Source organism: Microtus pennsylvanicus, chromosome 7 (assembly GCF_037038515.1).
Source record: "Microtus pennsylvanicus isolate mMicPen1 chromosome 7, mMicPen1.hap1, whole genome shotgun sequence".
Lineage (NCBI taxonomy): Eukaryota > Metazoa > Chordata > Mammalia > Rodentia > Cricetidae > Microtus > Microtus pennsylvanicus.
Genome location: NC_134585.1, coordinates 50,871,733 through 50,892,176, shown reverse-complemented (window position 1 = coordinate 50,892,176; position 20,444 = coordinate 50,871,733). Strand labels below are relative to the sequence as shown.

General features: G+C 42.7%; 1 protein-coding gene across 1 annotated transcript in view; it reads left to right on the top strand.

Annotated features, from left to right (window-relative positions):
* The window catches only part of Mep1a (meprin A subunit alpha), a 36,883-nt gene that overhangs the window by 7,971 nt on the left and 8,468 nt on the right, over positions 1-20,444 (top strand). The window contains exons 2-11 of the mRNA XM_075979144.1: positions 3,237-3,337; positions 3,423-3,447; positions 3,524-3,571; positions 7,335-7,375; positions 8,366-8,441; positions 12,001-12,118; positions 14,264-14,439; positions 17,740-17,961; positions 18,617-18,766; positions 19,982-20,197. Coding sequence (XP_075835259.1) covers positions 3,237-3,337; positions 3,423-3,447; positions 3,524-3,571; positions 7,335-7,375; positions 8,366-8,441; positions 12,001-12,118; positions 14,264-14,439; positions 17,740-17,961; positions 18,617-18,766; positions 19,982-20,197 — 1,173 coding nt within the window. The remainder of the gene's footprint in view (positions 1-3,236; positions 3,338-3,422; positions 3,448-3,523; positions 3,572-7,334; positions 7,376-8,365; positions 8,442-12,000; positions 12,119-14,263; positions 14,440-17,739; positions 17,962-18,616; positions 18,767-19,981; positions 20,198-20,444) is intronic.

The following is a 20,444-nucleotide window of genomic DNA, read 5'->3' as shown; positions in this document are numbered from 1 at the left end:
TTTTCTGGCTACCCAGACCTGAATAAAAACTATATTAATTACCACAATGTTTGGCCAATGACTTAGGCATATTCCTAGCTAGCTCTTATGTCTTAAATTAACCCATTCCTATTAATCTATGCATCACAATGAGGCTGTGGCTTACAGGTAATGTCCTGTCATCCTTTCTCCTTTGGTGGCTACATGATGTCTGCCTGACTCCTCCTCCTTTCTCCCTGCATTCTGTTTAGATTTCCCGCCTAGCTATATTCTGCCCCGCCATAGACCAAAGCAGCTTCTTTATTAACCAATGGTAATAAAATATATTCAGAGCATACAGAGGGTAATCCTACATCAAATTATCTTTATTGCACAGATTTATTTGGACAGTTCTATTTCTCTAGCGTGTAGGGGAAGCCCAGCCCAATGGGGGGCATGTTCGCCTCAAGCTAATGTTTACGTATAAATCTGGCAGGCGTGAGCCCCGCTGGTCCTTTTTGTATTTCCTGCCCATCGCTGGTTCCCTGGTGTTGTAAGCTATCGCTTCATTAAAATTTGCTGTTTCATATTAAGCTAGCCTGGTTATTACGCTGCATACACTAGAGAACCTTGGCGAAGAGGCTGCTCTTCCACTGCTTCCTCCTGCAGCACATGGGAGCAAATCCGGAGTCCCACAAAAAGACACTGTGCAGAGAGTGAGAGAGCTTGGAACACTCAGTCCTAAATGGGATGTCGCCATCAAATCTGCCCACTCACGCCTCGGGGAACTCTGTGGAAGAGGAGGTGGAAGGATTGTTAGGTCCTGTGGGGTTTTAAGCCACCAAGTAAACAGGCCTTCTAACACAATACATATGACGCACATATGACTCACAGAGACGGTGACAGAGATGGTGATAGCACACACAGAACCTACGTGCACAGATGGGGTCCCAGCACTGAGAGCAGAAGTGGACACAAGGCTCCATCTCTCATCCAGAAGACACTTGCAATTGACAATCACTTACAAAGGAAAAATTACAGTTTTCTCATAGGGAGTCTCACAAACCACATTTAAGAGCAGGCTCCATGTCCAGCAGAAAACAACCAACCCAAATGAACACAAATGAGGGCGCCAAATCTCATTATAGATGACGGTGAGCCACCACACAGTTGCTAGGAATTGAACTCAGGACCTCTGGAAGAGCAGTCAGGGCTCTTAACCTCTGAGTCGTCTTCCTAGCCCCTGCCTATTTGTTTTCTAATGAGATAGAGAAAGAAGAGGTGTGGGGTTGGTTTTTTTGGGGGAGGTAGGGAGGATTTGGGAGGAGTTGGGGAAGAGAAACTGATAAATATATATCGTATGAATAAAACTACTTCCATTAGGAAACAAACCAAACCAACCAACCAAGCAAACAAACAAACAAACAAAAATTGCTGTTCGGGCTGGAGAGATGGCTCAGAGGTTAAGAGCATTGCCTGCTCTTCCAAAGGTCCTGAGTTCAATTCCCAGCAACCACATGGTGGCTCATAACCATCTGTAATGAGGTCTGGTGCCCTCTTCTGGCCTGCAGGCATACACACAGACAGAATATTGTATACTAGATAGATAGATAGATAGATAGATAGATAGATAGATAGATAGATAGATAGATAGATAGATATTTAAAAATTGCTGTTCTTCTATCAGACCCAGATTAGGGTCCCAGTATTCACATCATGTGACTCACAGAGGCCTCTATGTTAGCTCTAGGGAGATTCGAACCTTTTTTGCTGGCCTCTGAGGGCACCTGCACTTACATACACAAACGCCCCCATACGGATGCCCATGTTTTTGAAAGCTGACGAGTCTCGCCCTGCACATGCCGGAGCCCCTGTCACTGAGTGGATCCTGATAGGAGCAGCTACCACATCTACTGTGTTAGAGCTGACAGTCAAAAGTCAGAGCCCCGTTTGTGTGGCAGAAGAAACCTGGAGAGAAGAAGACAGCAGAGGTGGAACATGCCATCAACAAGCACACGAAGGGGGAGGACTTACAAGTTTCCCAGCGCGGCCCCATGGGACCTGGCCTGGGCTGTAATGGATTAGGAGAGCGCTCAGCTGTAGTGGCTGGTTCAACACCTTCAGCTGTCTGTTCCCTCAATCTCCACTCCTGACGCTCACTGACATCACTGGAAGTTGCCCCATCCAGCACTGTTAGAGGAAGCTGTAATTCGCTCTTTTTCACGCAATAGACTACCCCATTGCCTACTGTACAGCCGTCACTAGAGCGCACAGAAGAAAGCAAGGACTTTGCCCCCAGCATTTCATAAATGCTTCTAAGCAAGGACTTCTGACTCCGGCCTCACTCTCTAGACGCTGGAGGATGATGAAGAATGGACCGGGCTACAAATAACTAGCAACTAATTAACATCTGCAATCAAGCTCTTAAAGGACTTGAGGAGCTCTGCACCTTTCCTGAATACTGACTTTTATTCAGTTATATGCAGTGTAAATTTCTTTCTCATATCTGGCTTGTCTTTTAATTATGTGAGATATTTGCTCAAAAGATCAACCTTTTTTTAAAAAAAAATCAACTTTTAAAAAACAGTATCTCCCACCAGTATTAAAAGCAATCAGTAGCACCTTTAGCTGAGTCCTGCCCCCTAGCGGCACAGTGGCAAGGCTATGTTGGGCGTGATATCTTTGTTAAAGCGATTCCTGCCTCGTTAAACTTTTTCCCCATTTTCTTATTTAATTATTGGAAGCTTGCTCTTTTGTGTAAATTTCAAAAGGAGCCTGTGACACTCCACGAGAACCTTGGTAGGATTTTTACTGAAGTGGCATTGAACTTACAGACGGACATCAGACTTGTCACAGACATTTCATCTTTATAGAGGAAGAGCGAGAGACTATGGAGAAAGAAATAGAGAAAATAAGCAGAGAGAAAAGATGTGAGCTGTGCATTCACGACCTGTCATAATTACAACTTGTGACAATTCCATAAACTCTTAGTTCATCTTTGACTGTCAATATATAAGATTATCACTTTGAAGATTATACTCATTTCTGTCACGAAGGGCGTGGTGAATGACTTGTTATCGTACGTTCATTTCACTACTAATTTTTCAAACTTTCTCCCAGTCTCTGGGTCTCGGGATTTTAGAGCAGGCTTCTTTGTACTCACCCACGAAAGTGTCATTCATTCCTGCGCACTGTATTTACCAGGCAATACAGTACCTACAGAAGGGTCAAAGTTCCCACTGTGACAGTTAGAACAAGGTCCAGGTTTTTATGGCAAGGAGTCTTTGCTGCGTCTGCCTCATTTGCAACAATGCCTTGGACAAGAGCGGTCTGTGGTCTCTTCCTGGTCTTGTTTTCTACCCACATAGCAGCCGTATCGGTAAGTAGGTGTCTCCTTCTATGGATATTTAGAGGCCTGGCTCTAACCTGAGTCCCTCACTTTGTGTACGTTTATCTCCTTCCAGATTAGGCATCTTGTGAACGGACACGGTAAGAAACATCTCACACACAATTTTTCTGAGTCTTCCTCAACAAGATTAGTAATGTTTTCTTTCTATTTTGACAGACCATGATGCAGATGGTGAACAGAAGGATATTTCGGAGATCAACTTAGGTGAGCTCAGTTTCTGAAATATTGAGACCTTGAAATCCTTGAACGCCCCCAGAGTCCCAGGGCTGCTGATGGACATCACCTTGCCTATCTTTAAAGGATTTCAAGCCCAGTGATGGGATTACCTTTTTGAGAGACAAGTTCATTGGTGTCTACTGGTGTTAGAAGTTTCTAGAGAATAACGATGCCAGAGAGAAAGGGGATCACATGAGATTATGTGTCTGCTCATGTCAGTGTCTACACAGGCATGTGTGTGGAGGAAGTCAGTTTCTGTTATGGCTCATCAGGAACTAGCCACCTTGCTTTTGGAGACAGGATCTCTTTTGTCTGTGTCTTGCCAAGTAAGTTAGACTGACTGGTCAGGGAGACCCAGGGATCCACATGCTTCTTCCTTTTTGGAGTCATAACCACTCCTGGGTTTTCACTTGGGTTCTAGGGCTCGAACCAGGTCTTCACGCTTTCTCAGCGTTCGTTTTCCCAACTGAACCATCTCCCCAGGCCCTAGGTTAGCTTTTTCTAAGACAGCTAACGAACTCTACTGGATCTCAGACTACTACTTAGCATAGGTTTATCATTTATGAGGATTTCATATTTTCTAGTTTCTAGTTTAAAATAAAAGGGAAGCGGAATGGGCAATTATTCTACTTGCTGAAAATGATAAAGCATAAGCAGATAGTTCTATTTAATGGGAGAAAGAGCCCAAGCCTGAACTGGCCAGTCATATGTACTAGTCATGAGATGACTGGTTGACCAGGCATAGAGAAATGAGTAAATGTATTTCTCTCTGGAGTGTTTGTTTAGAAACGTATTTATCGAGGAAACCCATGCTGTCTGTCATTCATTACTGAGAGGCGAGCGATCGAGGTGTTGCCTGTCTTGTTTCTGTGTTCTGCTTCTGGGGTTTCAGAGAAGCCTTTGCACCTTGACATCTTTGGCTGGGACTGGTGCCAGAGGAGGGAGACCTGATCACCAACACCTTAGAGTCTGCAAAGACATTCATGTCCAGTGTCACCACCATCTTGTAGTGTTTCCCTCTTGTAGGAAGAGACGGGTAACCCCCGTTAGAGAGCCTGTTCACAGTTGCTGTATAGAGGTCACCTTCTCTTCCTTAGTGTGCCCCTCCTCCACTTCCTGCTCCAGTCCAGGTGCCAGGGAATGCACATGTTTGCACACAACAGGCCCAGGTAGCAGTACGCCTCAATGAGCATGAAACACCATTATGGAAAATCAATTCCAAATCTGTTCCTACTGACGCTGAGGTTGCAATGACTTTGCAGTTGGTTGTTATTTAATTTTCGGTTATCATGTAACTGGGTTAGGATGGACAGGGTTGAGTACATCTATGGAATGCATGCATACAGAAGGGGTAGAGCAGGCACAGCCTTTGTCCTGGGCAGGTGAGACCATGCTCCCTTCTATTACCTGGCCCCTTTGGAAGAAGCTCTATGCTTTGGAGAATCAGACTTCTGCTGCTTCATAGGACTGTGGAGATTGTTCTCTGGATTGGTTTCCTAGTTGTAATCCAAGCGCTGTTCTCAGATTGCAGTGCAAGTCAACGATCCTGTTTTATAGGTTATACTGATTGTCACATAGGTTACAAAAGTGGAGTTATCAGGCTGGGGAAGTAACTCAGTTGGTTGGAGTTTGATCCTCAGCACCCCCATAATGGGTGTTGTCTTAGTATTACTGTTGCTGTGAAGAGACACCATGACCACAGCGACTCTGATAAAGGAAAACATTTAACTGGGACTGGTTTACAGTTTCAGGGGTTTAGTCCATTATTGTCATGACGGGTGACATGGTGGCATGCAGGCTGACATGGTGCTGGAGAAGAAGCTGAGAGTTTTGCATCTTGATCCACAGGCAATAGGAAGTAAACTGTGTCCTAACCGAGTATAGCTTGAACATATATGATACCTCAAAGCCCACCTCCACAGTGACACGCTTCCTACAACAAGGCCATACCTACTCCAACAAGACCATACTTCCTAATAGTGTAGTTCCCTATGGGCCAAACATTCAAACATGTGAGTCTATGGGGAACATACTTATTCAAACCACCACAAGTAGGATGGCAAATGCTGTAACCCCAGAACTGGGGAGACCGAGGCAGGAACATCTGAGTTCAAAGCCATCCTTGGCTATGTGAACTATATGAGATTGTGTTTAAAAAACAAGAGTAGACAAAACTATAACCCTAGTCACTTAGGGGGAAGAGTGTGGTGTATTGTCATCAGTGCTAACATTTACTGATTTTTGGGTATTTAATCTTATTGCTTTGATTTTCTTGGTGCTTGAAGACAGGGTTTCTATGCGTAGCCCTAGCTGCACACGAATTTGCTTTGTAGATCAGGCTGGCCTTGAACTCACTGAGATCTACCTGCCTTTGCCTCACGAGTGCTGAGATTAAAACCCTGCACCACCATGCCTGTCTGATTATTAGGCATTTCTGCTTGGAGCACATTTTAAAGCACTTTTATGGGTATGATCATTTAATTCTCATAAGTCTATACATTTCAGAGTATTGTGGTTACTCTAAGTTAAGGAAACAACATGATAATAATTAATTCAAGACCAAGATTTAAACCCAGGCAGGCCTAGGTTGTGCTTTGTTTATTTGTTTGTTTGTTTGTTTTCTTTTTTGTGTTTTTGTTTTAAGACAGAGTTTCTCTGTGTAGCTTTGAAGTCTGTCCTGTAACTTGCTCTGTAAATCAGGCTGGCCTCGAACTCATAGAGATCCGCCTGCCTCTACGTCTTGAGTGCTGGGATTAAAGTCATGCACCACTACCCCCCAGCTTAGATTATGCATCTTTAATACTGTAAAATTAAACTAATTAACTAAGCATTATTTTAAAAGGTAAGTGATGTTCTTTAAATGCTTGGGAAGTGTTTTCCCATGATCTTTTCTTTTAACAACTGTCTTTTCAGAAGTCCTTTGAGGTCAGGGTTAAGCAATCCAAGCAGTGTGTTGGGGTCCATTATGCTAAGGATCTGAAAAGCAGGGTTTGGAGATATCACCTTGAGTGAACCTGCACGTGATCCCCTGGTATTCTTCATTACAAGGGTGGAGTCACTGGTTTAGGTTCAAAGGCTGCCATCATCCCCATGGGAGGAAATCCACTCAATGCATTTACTTAGGTGAAGGGGATGGAACAGGAAGGCCTGGGATGGGACACCAGCTGTAATGCCACTCGGACAATGACCTCCGAGTTCATGGAGTCTCTGGGCTTCATTTCTTCCTTTGAAGTAGGGAAGGTTTAGAGTTCATGGTCAACACTATCACTTCTGATTCATGTTAGTTGTAAAGTTATTTTTAAAATATTATTAATTTATATGGATGGATGGTTAGACTACATGTTACGGTATGGATGTGCATGCCTGGTGTGCACAAAGGCCAGAACAGGCCACTGGACCCCTGGAACTGGCGTTGCAGATGATAGGCAGCTGCCATGTAGGTGCTGGGAATTGAACCCAGGTCCACCGCAAGAACAGCCAGTGTTCTTGACCACCATGCCATCCCTCCAGACTCAGTTCTGAGGTTCTTGGAGAAGGGCTTTCATTCCAAAATTGAAAAGAGGACATATAAACATGTAATACTTATTGGCTATTCACATGTACTCAGAGGGGAAAAAAATTCACAATTTCAAAAAAGAGATAGAAAACTGCACAGGATAAAAGATGTATAATAGCAAAGACCAATTTTACTGTGGTATATCTTTGATTAATGTTCTTTTCATACATCCTATTTTTTTTAAATCCACCACAGCTGCAGGCCTGGATCTCTTTCAAGGGGACATCCTCCTGCCGGTGAGTGCTACCAATGGTATGATACTGTGTCTCGGGAGTTGTGACCCCCCCCCCCCAGAGCCCAGCCTGTGCTCTGGGCTTGCTCCATGCTGGTCACTGTGGAAAGAAAGCAAACACTCATGTATAATCTGTATCTATAAGGACTTTCACGTAGTTGATAGCAATAAAACATTAAAAAGCACAGAAAAATAAACAATGATCAAATAGTTTATTTATTCGATTTGTCCCAATAAACAGAGAACAGGAAGTGCTCCAGTGTGTTTTAAGGTGCTGTCCTGGAGCTAGCAGTTACCTGACCCTTTTACTTTGTTCTTATTAATGCCTCTGAATTCCCAAAAACTATCTCTAAAGAGTTCCCATTGCTTTTATAATGAGAAGACAAATGCCCTGAGTTAAGTAGTCCTGTGGAGTATGGGGGGAGGGTGAGAAAGGTCGTCCTGTGGAGTGTGTGGGGTAGGAAGGTAGTCTGGGCACTAGGTTTCTCAGACATTTTGGTGTTGTTTATTTTCCATTTTGGTATCATCACTTAGCTTACAATGTAGCTGTTTCCCTCCTAGGGTTTTTTCTACACCCTTAGGTTAGGTTGGTTCTCCTTCCCACCCATTGCTATTCCCATTCTCTCTGATCCCCATCCATGTTTTAACCACTCCATTTCCTGGATTCTCCTTTCTACTTCAACTCACTGGCGTTCTATTAATCCACCTGCCCATCTTCCTTTCGGCCTCTTTTTTTTTTTTTGTATTCTTATGAGTCCCTTTCTAGTTTCCTGACCCCTGCTCAGACTCACTTCCACCTAAATACCAAGATATAAGTATTAAGAATTGGAAGCCACGACCGACCTATGGGAGAAAGCAGGCAATATTTATTTTTCCACACGTGGGAAATGTGGTGCATCAATACAGTGGAATTTTATCAGCTGCAAATGAAAATTAAGCCAGCAGGGAAAAGGATGGAACTGGACAACATTGTGTTTGCTCTTATTTTTCATAGAGAACCAGAAATGCCCTGAGAGACCCGACAAGCAGATGGAAGTTCCCCATTCCCTACATTCTGGCTGACAACCTGGGTAATGGAAGTCGTTCTTAACTGGAAATGGGTAAACTTTTCTCTCCCCTTTTCTCCTGTGCCTAGACTTCAGAAAAATATAGAGCCATGAAGATTCTTTATCTCATGGGAAAGTCAGGAGGTTTCCTTACCCAGTCTGCAAGAGTGTTAAAGAACAAGTCAGGGTTTGGATAGATAGGTGCCTCACAGGAGGACATGAGTTCAATTCCCAGCATCCAAATAAAAATGTCTGGCACACTGACTCACGCTTGTAATCTCAGCACTTGGAAAGTAGAGGCAGGTGGGTCCTTGGGGGCCTGAGCTAGCCTGGCCAGCCTGCTTGGTGAACTACAGAGGAGAGACCCTGCCTCAAAATAGAGCAAACTGCACCTGAGGAACATGAGCCACAATTGACTCCTACATGCTCAAACTCGTATATGTGTACCCGCCTCAACACAAACATGCACACACATACACACACAGATACACATGCACACACGTGTACACACACACACATGCATGTACACACGTATAACCAGAAGTTATGGCACATATTGAAACGTTAGTAAAATCAGGAACAACACGAAGAACTAAATTGTGAGCTCAACTTTGACATCATAATGGTGACATTGAGCCCTTCGGTGACACAGGCTGAGCTGATGGGAGGATGCCGTTTCCAGCTTACTGAGTTCTTCTCTTTGTGTTGTCAGAGCAACATGCTTTGGAGAAATGGAAAATCATATACTACCCATGTTCAAGTCGTATTTTCTCAACAGTAATAGTTTTGACTTTTTCCTTTCTTTTAAGATAAAGATCTGTATAGCCTATGTTTTAGTCACTGATAGAAATATTAATTGGTAGCTAATGAATGACTATTAGATGCCATGAACAGGTCCTGGCTGATCCTCAAGTAACTGACCAATAACTTCCACAAGGACTCCTTGTCTGCCAAACCTACTCTTCATTGCTTCTCTCGACACATGTAGATTGCGTTTCAGTATTCTCCCGTCTCTGTTATCAGTGTTGTTTCTAAGACTTTTTCCAGTGAACAGACTGAAAAACACTGCTGTTCTCAGTTATTTATTGGGAAACTAAGGCATTTCCCCACGTTTCTCCAGCATACTTGTCAGTTCAGAGTGTCCATATTTTCTGGAGCATGATTAAAGAAACCACCTTACAAGGAGTTTTTTGTTTTATGTTTTGGTTTTTTTTTAAAGACAGGCTTTCTCTGTAGCATTGGAGCCTCTCCTAGAACTAGCTCTTGTAGACCAGATTGGCCTCGAACTCACAGAGGTTCTCCTGCCTCTGCCTCCCAAGTGCTGGAATTAAAGGCGTGCGCCACCACTGCCAGGCTGGAAGGAGTTTTTTTTCCAGTTACCATTTTTCTCTCATTTGCACCCCCGTATTGCCAAGCATAATGCTTTCACCTGACGGTTAACCGAGGCTGCTCTCTATCTAAATGAACTTTAAGACCGAGTTTTTTAACACGCATAAGATTCCTCTGAGCACTGAAAACCTAGCTTACCTGGGAACAGCTTGCCTAGCCTTCATGAAGCACTGGACTGCGTCCCCAGAGCCCCACAAAGCAGCATAGTGGGGAACACTCATAAACCCAGAACTTGGTAGATGAAGGCATGACGATCCCAAGTTCAAGGGCAAGAAAAGTTCTTTGAATTCATCCTGTGATTCAGGCTTCTTAGATCTGTGAGGTAGTGTTTAAACAACCAAATGTGAGAAATCTTTGGTCATTATTTCCTCAATATCCTTCTGTGCTCCTCCTGGGCATCGGAAACTAACTGCAAAGACTTGAGGCTTGTTGGTATTTTCTCCTTATCCTATTCCTAATTCCAATCCAAATAAAACACTAACTGAGAAACAAGCATTCAAACGCGTGTGCCTATGGGAACCATTCTCATTCAAACCCCACATCCCACTTCCTGGCCCTTGTAGACTTGTAACCACATCACAATGCAAAGGACATTCAATCCGACATTACTGCTTTTTTAAAAAATATATTCTAGATAGTGATGTTGTGTCAGAGAAATAGTTCGACAGTTTTTAGGTTGATTCTTTGCTCTGTTGACTTGATTCCTTGGTGGTGTGGAAGTTTCTTAGTTTGACATAACATCACCTATAGTTTTGCTTTTGATGACCTTGCTTTGGGGTTCTCAGCCAAAGTATACCACTGTCTATATAGGTGTGTTGAATTGATTCCCCTGTACTGTCTTCTGGCAGCAACGCGGATATCCAGCTTCTCCAGCATCATTTCTTGAGAGACTGTCTGTTCTCCAATGCACGTTTTGGTGCAAAGGAAAATAATCCAGTGTCCAGAAATGATCCCATGAATTTTACAGTCAACTATTTTAAAAAGGACACTAAGGACTCACTCCCCCACTCCTTTCTCCCTCCCCTCCCCCCGACAGAATCTTACTCTGGTGCTGAGGTTGGCCTTGAACTCCAACAATTCTCACAACTGCTGACTTAATACACATGAGCCACCCTGCCCAGATAAGGACTTTTTCCTTAATGATGCCGCTATGGCCTTACAGTGCACACTGTGAACTCTCCAACATGGTACGTTAGGAAATGAAAACCATGATATAATCATTTGGCAAAATGCCAAGGATTATGTTTTTTTTTAAGTTAATGTCATAAAATGACTTGGATTAATTTTTAAATGAGCTCTCTCCTTCCAATGAGTGGATGGTAAGGGAAAAGTGTAGATGAAGTGAAATATAATCTCAGTTCTCTGAGAGTTAATTCCTTTTCCGCCTATCCTTGCCATGGGTAGAACTGTACTGTACATGGTGCTGGCTTGTTGATCTACTTCCCACTGCTCTCACAGGGGAACAAGGTAACTCCATGTGCTTTGTTTTTTTCTTCAAGAACCTTCACACTTCTCTAAACTGTTCTCTCCTCCATCTAAGGAGGATTTTTTGAAAACAAAAACAAAACAAAACAAAAACCCAATGTACCCTTATTTAGCTCAGGTTGGCCTTGAACTCCAAATCCTTCTGCCTCCTCTTCCCCAGTGCTGAGATTAGAGGCATTAGCGCGTCTTGTTTACTTGTTTTCTTGGTGCTGAGGATGAACTCAAGGCCCTATGCATGCTAAGCACTCTACCAGCTGAGCTGCATCCCCAGTCTGGGAGTATGCTATTTTAGTGTGGGGAAAGGATCCCTCTTTTCTGTCGCTTCTCTCCAAGGTGCTTCACCCACGCACACAAAAGTCAGAGTGACTTGAAAGCCATATCCGTTTCTTGCTCTGCCATGTGACTCTTCTCAGGAAAAGCTCTGGATGAAAGAAAGAAAAGAAGAAGAAAAAGGAAGATGTTGTTCTGTGGTTTAGGTTCACATGCATGAGCTACTGCCCTGTGGTTGCATTTGCGTTGATCAACTAAATTATGAACCCGCACCATGTATGCAACTAAGTCCAAATTCAGTTTCCAGAGAAGTGGGTTATTGCCCAAAAGAAAAAAAAATCTACATGGAACCTCTGTGTATTTCATATCTGTGGCACAGTCTTCTATAAACAACCATGTGTGTTATCCAAACTAAATAATGCCTGTCAATGTTTTACAGATCTGAATGCCAAAGGAGCCATCCTCAATGCCTTTGAGATGTTCCGCCTCAAGTCCTGCGTGGACTTCAAGCCCTATGAAGGAGAGAGCTCGTACATCATCTTCCAGAAATTTTCTGGGTTAGTATGAAATATTAGAACGTGGGAAAAGCATGTGTCCTTCAGTTTGTAAACTGTCACACATCTGATCGGAAAGTTGAAAGAAGTGATAAAAAATCAGCAAAATCAGATCTTTCACTGTTTTCTTAGCTTCTGAGCCATCTCTGTCACCTCAACATTCATTCTTGTGCAAGTGGCATTTGAATTAGCATGCAAAGGTACCCAGTGCTAACACTCTCAGGGAGGAGAGTAGGTAGGTAAGACAGTGTAATCATTACCAAGTGACTTGCTATCCCTGTAACACTGAAATCAACCGGCAAAACCCTTCAAATTTCACAGCACAAACCCAAAAGGAGGTCATTTGTGGAAAATTCTAGGTTTGCTAGCGAGGACGGAAACTTAATTTATGAAACAAGGCAACCACAACAAAAGATTTTGGGAAAAAGAGGGTGAGTGACATTCCATGATAAACTTAGGGAGTCTGATAAGATTCCCTAGTCCATCAGTTTCAGAGAACATTTGGGGTTCCTGGTGTCCCTTGGGGTTCCTTCAGAAGGAAGGTAGCCAGTGGGCTGGTGACTTAGTGCTGCCAGCAAGTTCCTAAAAAGAAGAAAGGTTTATTCTGGCTCGCACCATGAGGAGGAATGATGGTTTATAGCGGTGATGAAGGCATGGTGACTGGAGGGTAAGGTGGGGGACACTGTATCCTGAGTCAGGCAATGGAAAGCAGACAGGAAGTGGAGCTGGGCTCTGAAATCCCATGGGAAGCACTTCTGCAGTAAGACTCTGCCTCCTAATGCTGTGACCCTTTAACGCAGTTCCTCGTGTTGTGGTGACCCCCAAACCATAAAATTATTTTGTTGCTACGTCATAGTCATATAATTTTCCTGCCATTAGGAATCCTTGGTATGCGACCCCTGAGGAAGGGTCGTTGACCCCACCCCTGAGGGCTCACAACCCAGTGGTTGAAAGTCACTGTCCTAAAGTTTGCATGGCTTCCAAAACAGCTGGGGACAAACATAGAAGCCTAAAGGGTGAATTTCATGATCAACCGCACAGCAGAAGGCAGGGGCATTCCATGAGGGAGGGATTCCGGGAATCTGCCAAGAGTTCCGTAGTCTGCTAGTCTCTTAGGGAAGTTTTGGGTTCTCCTTGCCCAGTATCCTTCAATGAGGTAGGCAGTCTTCCCGGAGTGGTCAGACTCCATCCAGAGCTGTGAACTGCTGTACTCCTTAGCTTGCTTTATCACAGATGCTCTTCGCAATCGTGAAATTTGCCTCGGCTCCTTGTAGGGGATTTGGAAAATCCCTAGAGAATTTAAATCAGCCACAACCATCAATAAACGACAGTATTTTAATCTAAAAGTAATGGTGTTCTTTGGAGTGCCCTATGGTTTCACGAAGGGGAAGGAGAATACCAATTTTCTCTCCTTGATACCTTGTTATGACAGTAATTTGCCTGGAGGAAACAGAGGCTTTTAAAATGGATTATCACTCTAAATCGGCATAAGAAAACACAGAGGTTGCTTGCTAAGAACATCCCACACTAAATTCTTGTCATTGAGCCGTCGGTACAGAGAAATGTTTTATTTTCTGTTCTTGAAAGTTCCTCTTTTAACTTTTGTTTTTAATTGATCCAAGCAACCTGTGCAGTTTTAGGGATGAGGGGCCATGCTTCCTCCATGTATTCCTAGGTTGAGAAACTGGTCCTTAGGTACAAAGTTGTGGCTAGTTCAGAGAAGGAAGCTTTGATGCTCTGAAGGATGTAAACTAACTAGGGCTGACACTATTGTGTTAAACATTTCCAAACAACAGAAGAGAGCGTTTTGAAGGAGTCTGTAGCCACGGGTTTAGACAGTCTAGAGTATGGCTGACCCCGTCTCTCTGGGATTCTGTCTCTACCTTCCCAATTCAGGGATTATAGGATGCTTTCCCTCTCCTGGCTATTAACGAACACTGAGAATTTGAGCTCTGGTCCTCATTCTTGCATAGCAGGTGCTCAACTAAGTAATCACTCCAGTGCCCAACTAAAAAAATAATCAAATTTAACTTTCTTCATTTTGTCCTGAAATCTTATAAATTGTAACCATTTGAAATATATAAATTATATATAAATGTGTAAATTATATCTCTATGAAAACATTTTTCCTCTCCTCCCTCTTTAAAGGTGCTGGTCTATGGTTGGTGATCAACAGGTGGGACAGAACCTTTCTATTGGCTCGGGCTGTGACTATAAGGCCATCATTGAACATGAGCTCCTACACGCTCTGGGATTTTACCATGAGCAGTCAAGGACTGACCGGGATGATTATGTGACCATCCATTGGGATGAGATTCTTCAAGGTATGTATGACCCAGCACAGACAAGGGGCTGCTGTTGTCTTTCGGGCTTTCTGAGACCATCTGTGGGAGACCCAGGCTGACTCTGTGGGCACAGGAGTTCCAGCCTTTCCAGTAGAAAGAAGGGCTGTGCAGAAGTAGCTGATTGAGGAGCTCTCCTCGGACTGTGCTGGTTTGCTCACAACTGGCCTCTGCATGGGAGGACAGGGTGACTCACTGTAGGGGTAAGTCTGTTTTCTTGTTCTAATGGGGAAAAGGTATCAGATTTCAGAGGATATAGGGCTGTTTTCTGCATGGCAGCTTCCGAAGGCTGAGGTGACATTATGATGATGACCAGAGAATACACTCCAGAGTGTTTTGTGTATGTGTGCATATATCTGTGTGTTCATGTATGTGTGTGTATATTTGCATGTGTATGCATTTTATGCATGTATGTGTGTACATATATGTGTGTATCTCTGTGTGTGTGTGTGTGTGTATTGGCTAGTTTTTAATGCCAATTTCATACAACATAGGGTCTCCTGGGCAGAAAGAATTTTAGTTGAGAATATGCCTCAATAGGACTGGCCTATAGGCCAGTCTGTAGGGCATTTCCTTCATTTCCTTGATTGTGACAATTGACTGGGCTGAGCCTATTGTTAGTGCCACATCTGTGCAGGTAGTCCTGGGTGTGTAGGAAATCAGGCTGAATAAGCCTTGGAGAGCAAGTCAGTAAGCACCCTCCTCCATGGGTTCTGCTGCAGTTCCTGCCTCTGGATTGCTTTCGTGACTTCCTATGACAGAACTGTGATGTGGAAGTGTAAGCTGAGGTGAACCCTTCCCTCTCAGGTTGCTTTTGGTCATAATGTTTTATCACATCAGTAGAAACCCAGCTAAGACAATGTATGCTTATGTATCTATGAGTGCATGTCTGTCGATGTGTGTATAAGTGCATGTATATGTATGTATATTTTTATATGCGCATCGTGTATATGTTCTTTAATGTGTATGTATGCATGCATATGTGTATGTGTATGCGTATGTACATGTATATGTGTGTGTATGTGTAATAAGTGCGATAAGTATATTGCCTTGTGTATATATGTATATGTATGCATGCATGTTTTGAATGTGGGAGTTAGCTCAGGGTGTGGAAAAGCATTCTTTCAGATCATAAGTAAATAATGAAACTTCACTATGCTAGAAACGACTTCACTCTTAGCACACATAATGTTCTGAGCAAATAATTTCCTTGCTCAGGAATTTGTATTTATATTCCACTTTATGCATAGGTTCATATATGACTGTGTAGGCAATGATTTGACTTTTCAGGCTCATGAGAGCTAGCTAAGCTTTAATTTTAAATTGGAATCCCAGAAAAGACTTCTGTCAACACAGCTCGTCTGGGGTAAAATGGACAGTGGTCCTTACAAGAGGATGGGTAATTTCCTCATGTATCAGACTCCCCTGTGTGATTTCTCAGCCTGGGTCCCTCCAACCTATCATAGTCTAATAACTTCATGAATGTGGAGTAATGGAGAGATAACAGGAAAGCTTTAAATGTAAAAGACTTACATGTCACCAGCATGCGATACCTATACTCACATGCACACACACACACACACACACACACACACCCTCACACACACACACACATACACACACACACACACACACACACACATGCACACGTCAGCAAATCCTGCCATCTAAGCACTGAGGCCAAGTCGTTGTCTTTGCAGAGGGTTCCTTGGGAATCTATTTCCCCAAAGATGAAATTTCAGATGAGACTTTGGTTCTCAGAGTCGATAGTCCCGTAACTGGGTGTGTAGGAAAGAGGGGGGCATGGACTTGTAGGCTAAAGTACTACATCACTGACTATCCTATATTTGCCTACAAGTCTGAATTTCTTACCTTCCTATACATGCAGTTGGATTCGCTGAAAATTTCATTAGCAATAAAAAAAATGCCTATTTGTAAGTCTTGAGGAAGATAAAACTCAACAACTTTTAAAGATATATTTAAAGCAAACAATGTCCAATGAGCACTCGTGCTGGCCGGTGTAATCGGCAGAGTTGCTCAATGGTGGCTGAGTCACGTGGCTCAGCACACATAGAGATCTCCTATCCCTTTTTCCATCACATAAAATTCCGTGTATCAAAATCACACCTGCAATCACTGAATAACTGCTCTCCAAGAGGACAGCAAACCCAATGAGCAACAAAGCAGCCAATCTGAGTTCCCAGAGTCACTTGCGCCTTTTATTGTACCTCAGTGCTGTCCCTGCAGCCTCAAGTTTAACCTGAGGCCACAGTGGGGACTATGGTGCAGTTTCTGCTCCTCTTCTCTGAATCGGAATGAGCGGTTCGTCTTTTTTTGCAAGGGAAAATATTCCACTTCTGAGGTCTAGCAGAGGCTGGCTAGCTATAGTCCCGAGAGACATGTAGTTCCTTTTATAATGTGAACAACCATGACTAAATGCATTGTGAGCGTATAATTTTTCTATCTTCAAAGAGGATATTAAACATTTTCCAACCCTTCCTATCTGAGAAGCTGAAACAGAAAATAATTGGTCAATGACAGGACATTGATTCAGCTGTATAGTTCAGCTCTTCTTGTTGAGACCTATCTTATCTCCTTCTTACTAATCCGACCTCAATAAGTTACCTTTGATAGGAAGCTAATTTTTTATTTCTATATTTTTTTCCTTATATGTGTTCTTCCTAGACCAATGGGCATTGTGAACTATTCACCTTTTCCCTAGATCCTTGAATTTCTTTTTCCTAACACACACACACACACACACACACACACACAAAACTGGTCTGGTAGAAAGATGGACAGACTTGGTGATGGGTGTATTTGGTTATTAGGAAAATATATCTTAAGTATAATCCTGAATATTTTCCTTAATTCAAAAATTTCCTCCTTTTTGTTTATAATTCTTGCCTCGTACTTGCTATTCTAAAAGAAACACATATATACCACACCCTCATATATTATGTGAAGTATTTGTAATGCATAATAATTAACATTTAAATATGTATATTAATAGAAAATGGCTATTTTATTGTTGCTCTAACAATCTATTCATACCGTTTTTCAAAACACTGTATTATGGAGTCAATGGATTAATACTAATAATCAACAATGTTTATTCTTTTATATATTCTAACTGTAAGATACATATATGTATACATTCGTATGTATGTTAACTAAAGTTGCAGTGTTTCCCTTCTTGAGATATCTGAGTATCTAAGCAAAGAGGAAAGTTTGGAGAGGATAACGTGGCTGAGTGGTACCTGAGGGTTCTCTCTCCAACAGACTATGAGCACAACTTCAACACTTACGATGACAACACCATCACAGACCTCAACACACCCTATGATTACGAGTCCGTGATGCACTATGCGCCGTTTTCATTTAACAAGAATGCAAGCATCCCGACCATCACCACCAAGATCCCCGAGTTTAACGGCGTCATTGGTCAGCGCCTGGATTTCAGTGCCATTGACTTAGAGAGGCTGAATCGAATGTACAATTGCAGTGAGTACCTCTGGGCCTGAGGACTGGCTAAAGCGACGTTAAGGCCCTCAGACTCTGTTACTTTTCTTGAATGCTCTGCATAACCTTAAGCAATCTCTCTTTAGAAAAAGATATCCCATAGGATGCTTGTGTTGTACACACAGTTTATAAGGTACTGGGCAAATATAAGGAGCTGTTATTGTCTAGTTCCTCTGACTTCCTTTCAAAGAGCAAACAATTAGGGAAAAGTCAAGATAGGCAATAGGTTTGAAAGTGTGTTGTGCCCTGCAAAACTCTCTCCTAGGGTTACCCTTAACGTACTCTAAAGTTTTGAGATGGGGACATTTTCCAAGAGAGCTTTCTAAAAGTATACAGGGGCCTAGTGACTAAAGCCCATTGAGCTAGCTGCCTCATCCTTGGCCTTGACTTCATGTTGGCCTGTCTAGCAAGGAATGATCACAGGTCTTTATTCTGATTTTCTGAGCTACATGGTTCTGTGTCTCCAATCTAAGAGTGAACCGATGACAGTAAGAGCTCCATTTGGGAAAACTTTAGGAAAATGAAAGGCCTGTGGCTTGGTTTTGTTTAAACAGTGGTGCTTTATTGGCTTAAGGCATTTGGAATGAGATACTTACATTTCTAACCATGTGTCAAAAATATCATATATCATATATAGCTGCAACTCATACCCTGCTGGACCACTGTGCCTTTGAGAAGACAAACATCTGTGGAATGATCCAGGGGACCAGAGATGACGATGACTGGGTCCACGAGGACAGCAGTCGGCCTGGACAGGTGGACCACACCTTGGTGGGACAGTGCAAAGGTTGGTGATGGTCAAAGGTCATCACCCCGAGGTGGTGAATGGTTATTGAGCTCATTATCAGACCTGAAAATCTGAACAAGGACAAAGATTAGTTCTCGTATCTTAATCATGAACTCAATAAAAAGTATCCAGGCTGTGGAGAAGCAAGAGAACATTGTAGAAACTCCGCACCCCTGTGTGCAGGTGACCTTACTTAGACTCAGTAGGCGACACAAAATAAACGACTTAAATAGGAGGAGAATGTGTTGGGAAGGAGTTTCACGGGAGTAGGTATAGGGACATAGAGGGTACATATTATCAAAATGCATTGTATGCATATATGAAATTGCCAAGGAATACATTTTTATAATTAGCAATAATATATTGTATATCTCAAAGTAGTTGAATGAGTTTCAATGTTCTTACCACAAGGAAAAAATAATTATTGAAGGTGAATATATGCTAATTACTTTGATTTGATAGTTGTACTATGTATCTCTATATATATTTGCATGAGCACATTGGATTTTATCTCACTTCTATATTTTTATTAATTTTTTTGTTCATTTTACATCCCGACTGACATTTCCCCTCCTTCCTTCTCCTCCTGTTCCCTCCAGCCGAGGAATATATTTTGAAATACTTTAAATAAAAATAAAAAGAAAGCTCTGTATGTTTACCATGTCAAAACTGTTAAAAGCATGCCTCATTAATAACTTGACTTTCTAATGGGGGGCAATGTTTCTGGGTCAGTACCCGCCAATGGAAACACCATGGTAACCGCACAACTTACAGTAGCCTCATAAAAGGCTAAAAGGAAACAGGTAAAAGTCATTTTCACTCAAAGTATTACTATTACTGTATTCTGCTAACATTAAAATGCCTATATGAGATACTTGCATGTTTTGTAGGAAGTCTTTACATTATTACTTTGAAATTTCAGCATTCTAGAGGCTAAGCAAGGAGGATCATGAGTTCAAAACCAGCCTGACCTAAGTAAATCTCTCCCCCAAAGTAAATCAATATAAATACAATAGAGAGATGTGCAGAACGTTGGTGTTAGCCAGTTAGTAACTATGCCCCTTGAGAGAGGATGTTCCTAGTTCTATTCCTCAGAGACGTTCTAGCTTTGGTGCCTGATAACAGTTATAGTTTCCTACTCCTCTTTGGGTAGAGGATTCTGGGTCACAGGAGTCACGAAAGGCAGAGATGGGATGTTGGCTCCTCTCTCCACAGGTGCCGGTTACTTCATGTACTTCAATACCAGCTTGGGGGTGACAGACGAAGTAGCCCTTCTGGAGTCGCGGATCCTTTACCCCAAGAGGAAGCAGCAGTGCCTGCAGTTTTTTTATAAGATGACAGGAAGCTCCGCAGACAAACTCAGCATCTGGGTGAGAAGGGATGACGGCACGGGCAACGTGCGCAAGCTGGTGAAGATACAGACCTTTCAAGGTACCTAGAACCTGCCTGAAGCACTGGCTTATGAAAACCTGGGGCCATGGTCCTCTCTGTCCCGGGTCTCTCTCCTGTCATCTTTTTCATCCTTTTCTTGCCCTCTCTTTCTCCTTCCATCCTTCTTCTACTTCCTCTTCACCTTCCTCCATCTCCCTCAGACTTTTCTGAAAGTCCACCACAATCTCTGGCTTGTTACCAGAGTGTTTTAAACATTTGAAAATTAAGGGCTTAGGTGAGGCTTACA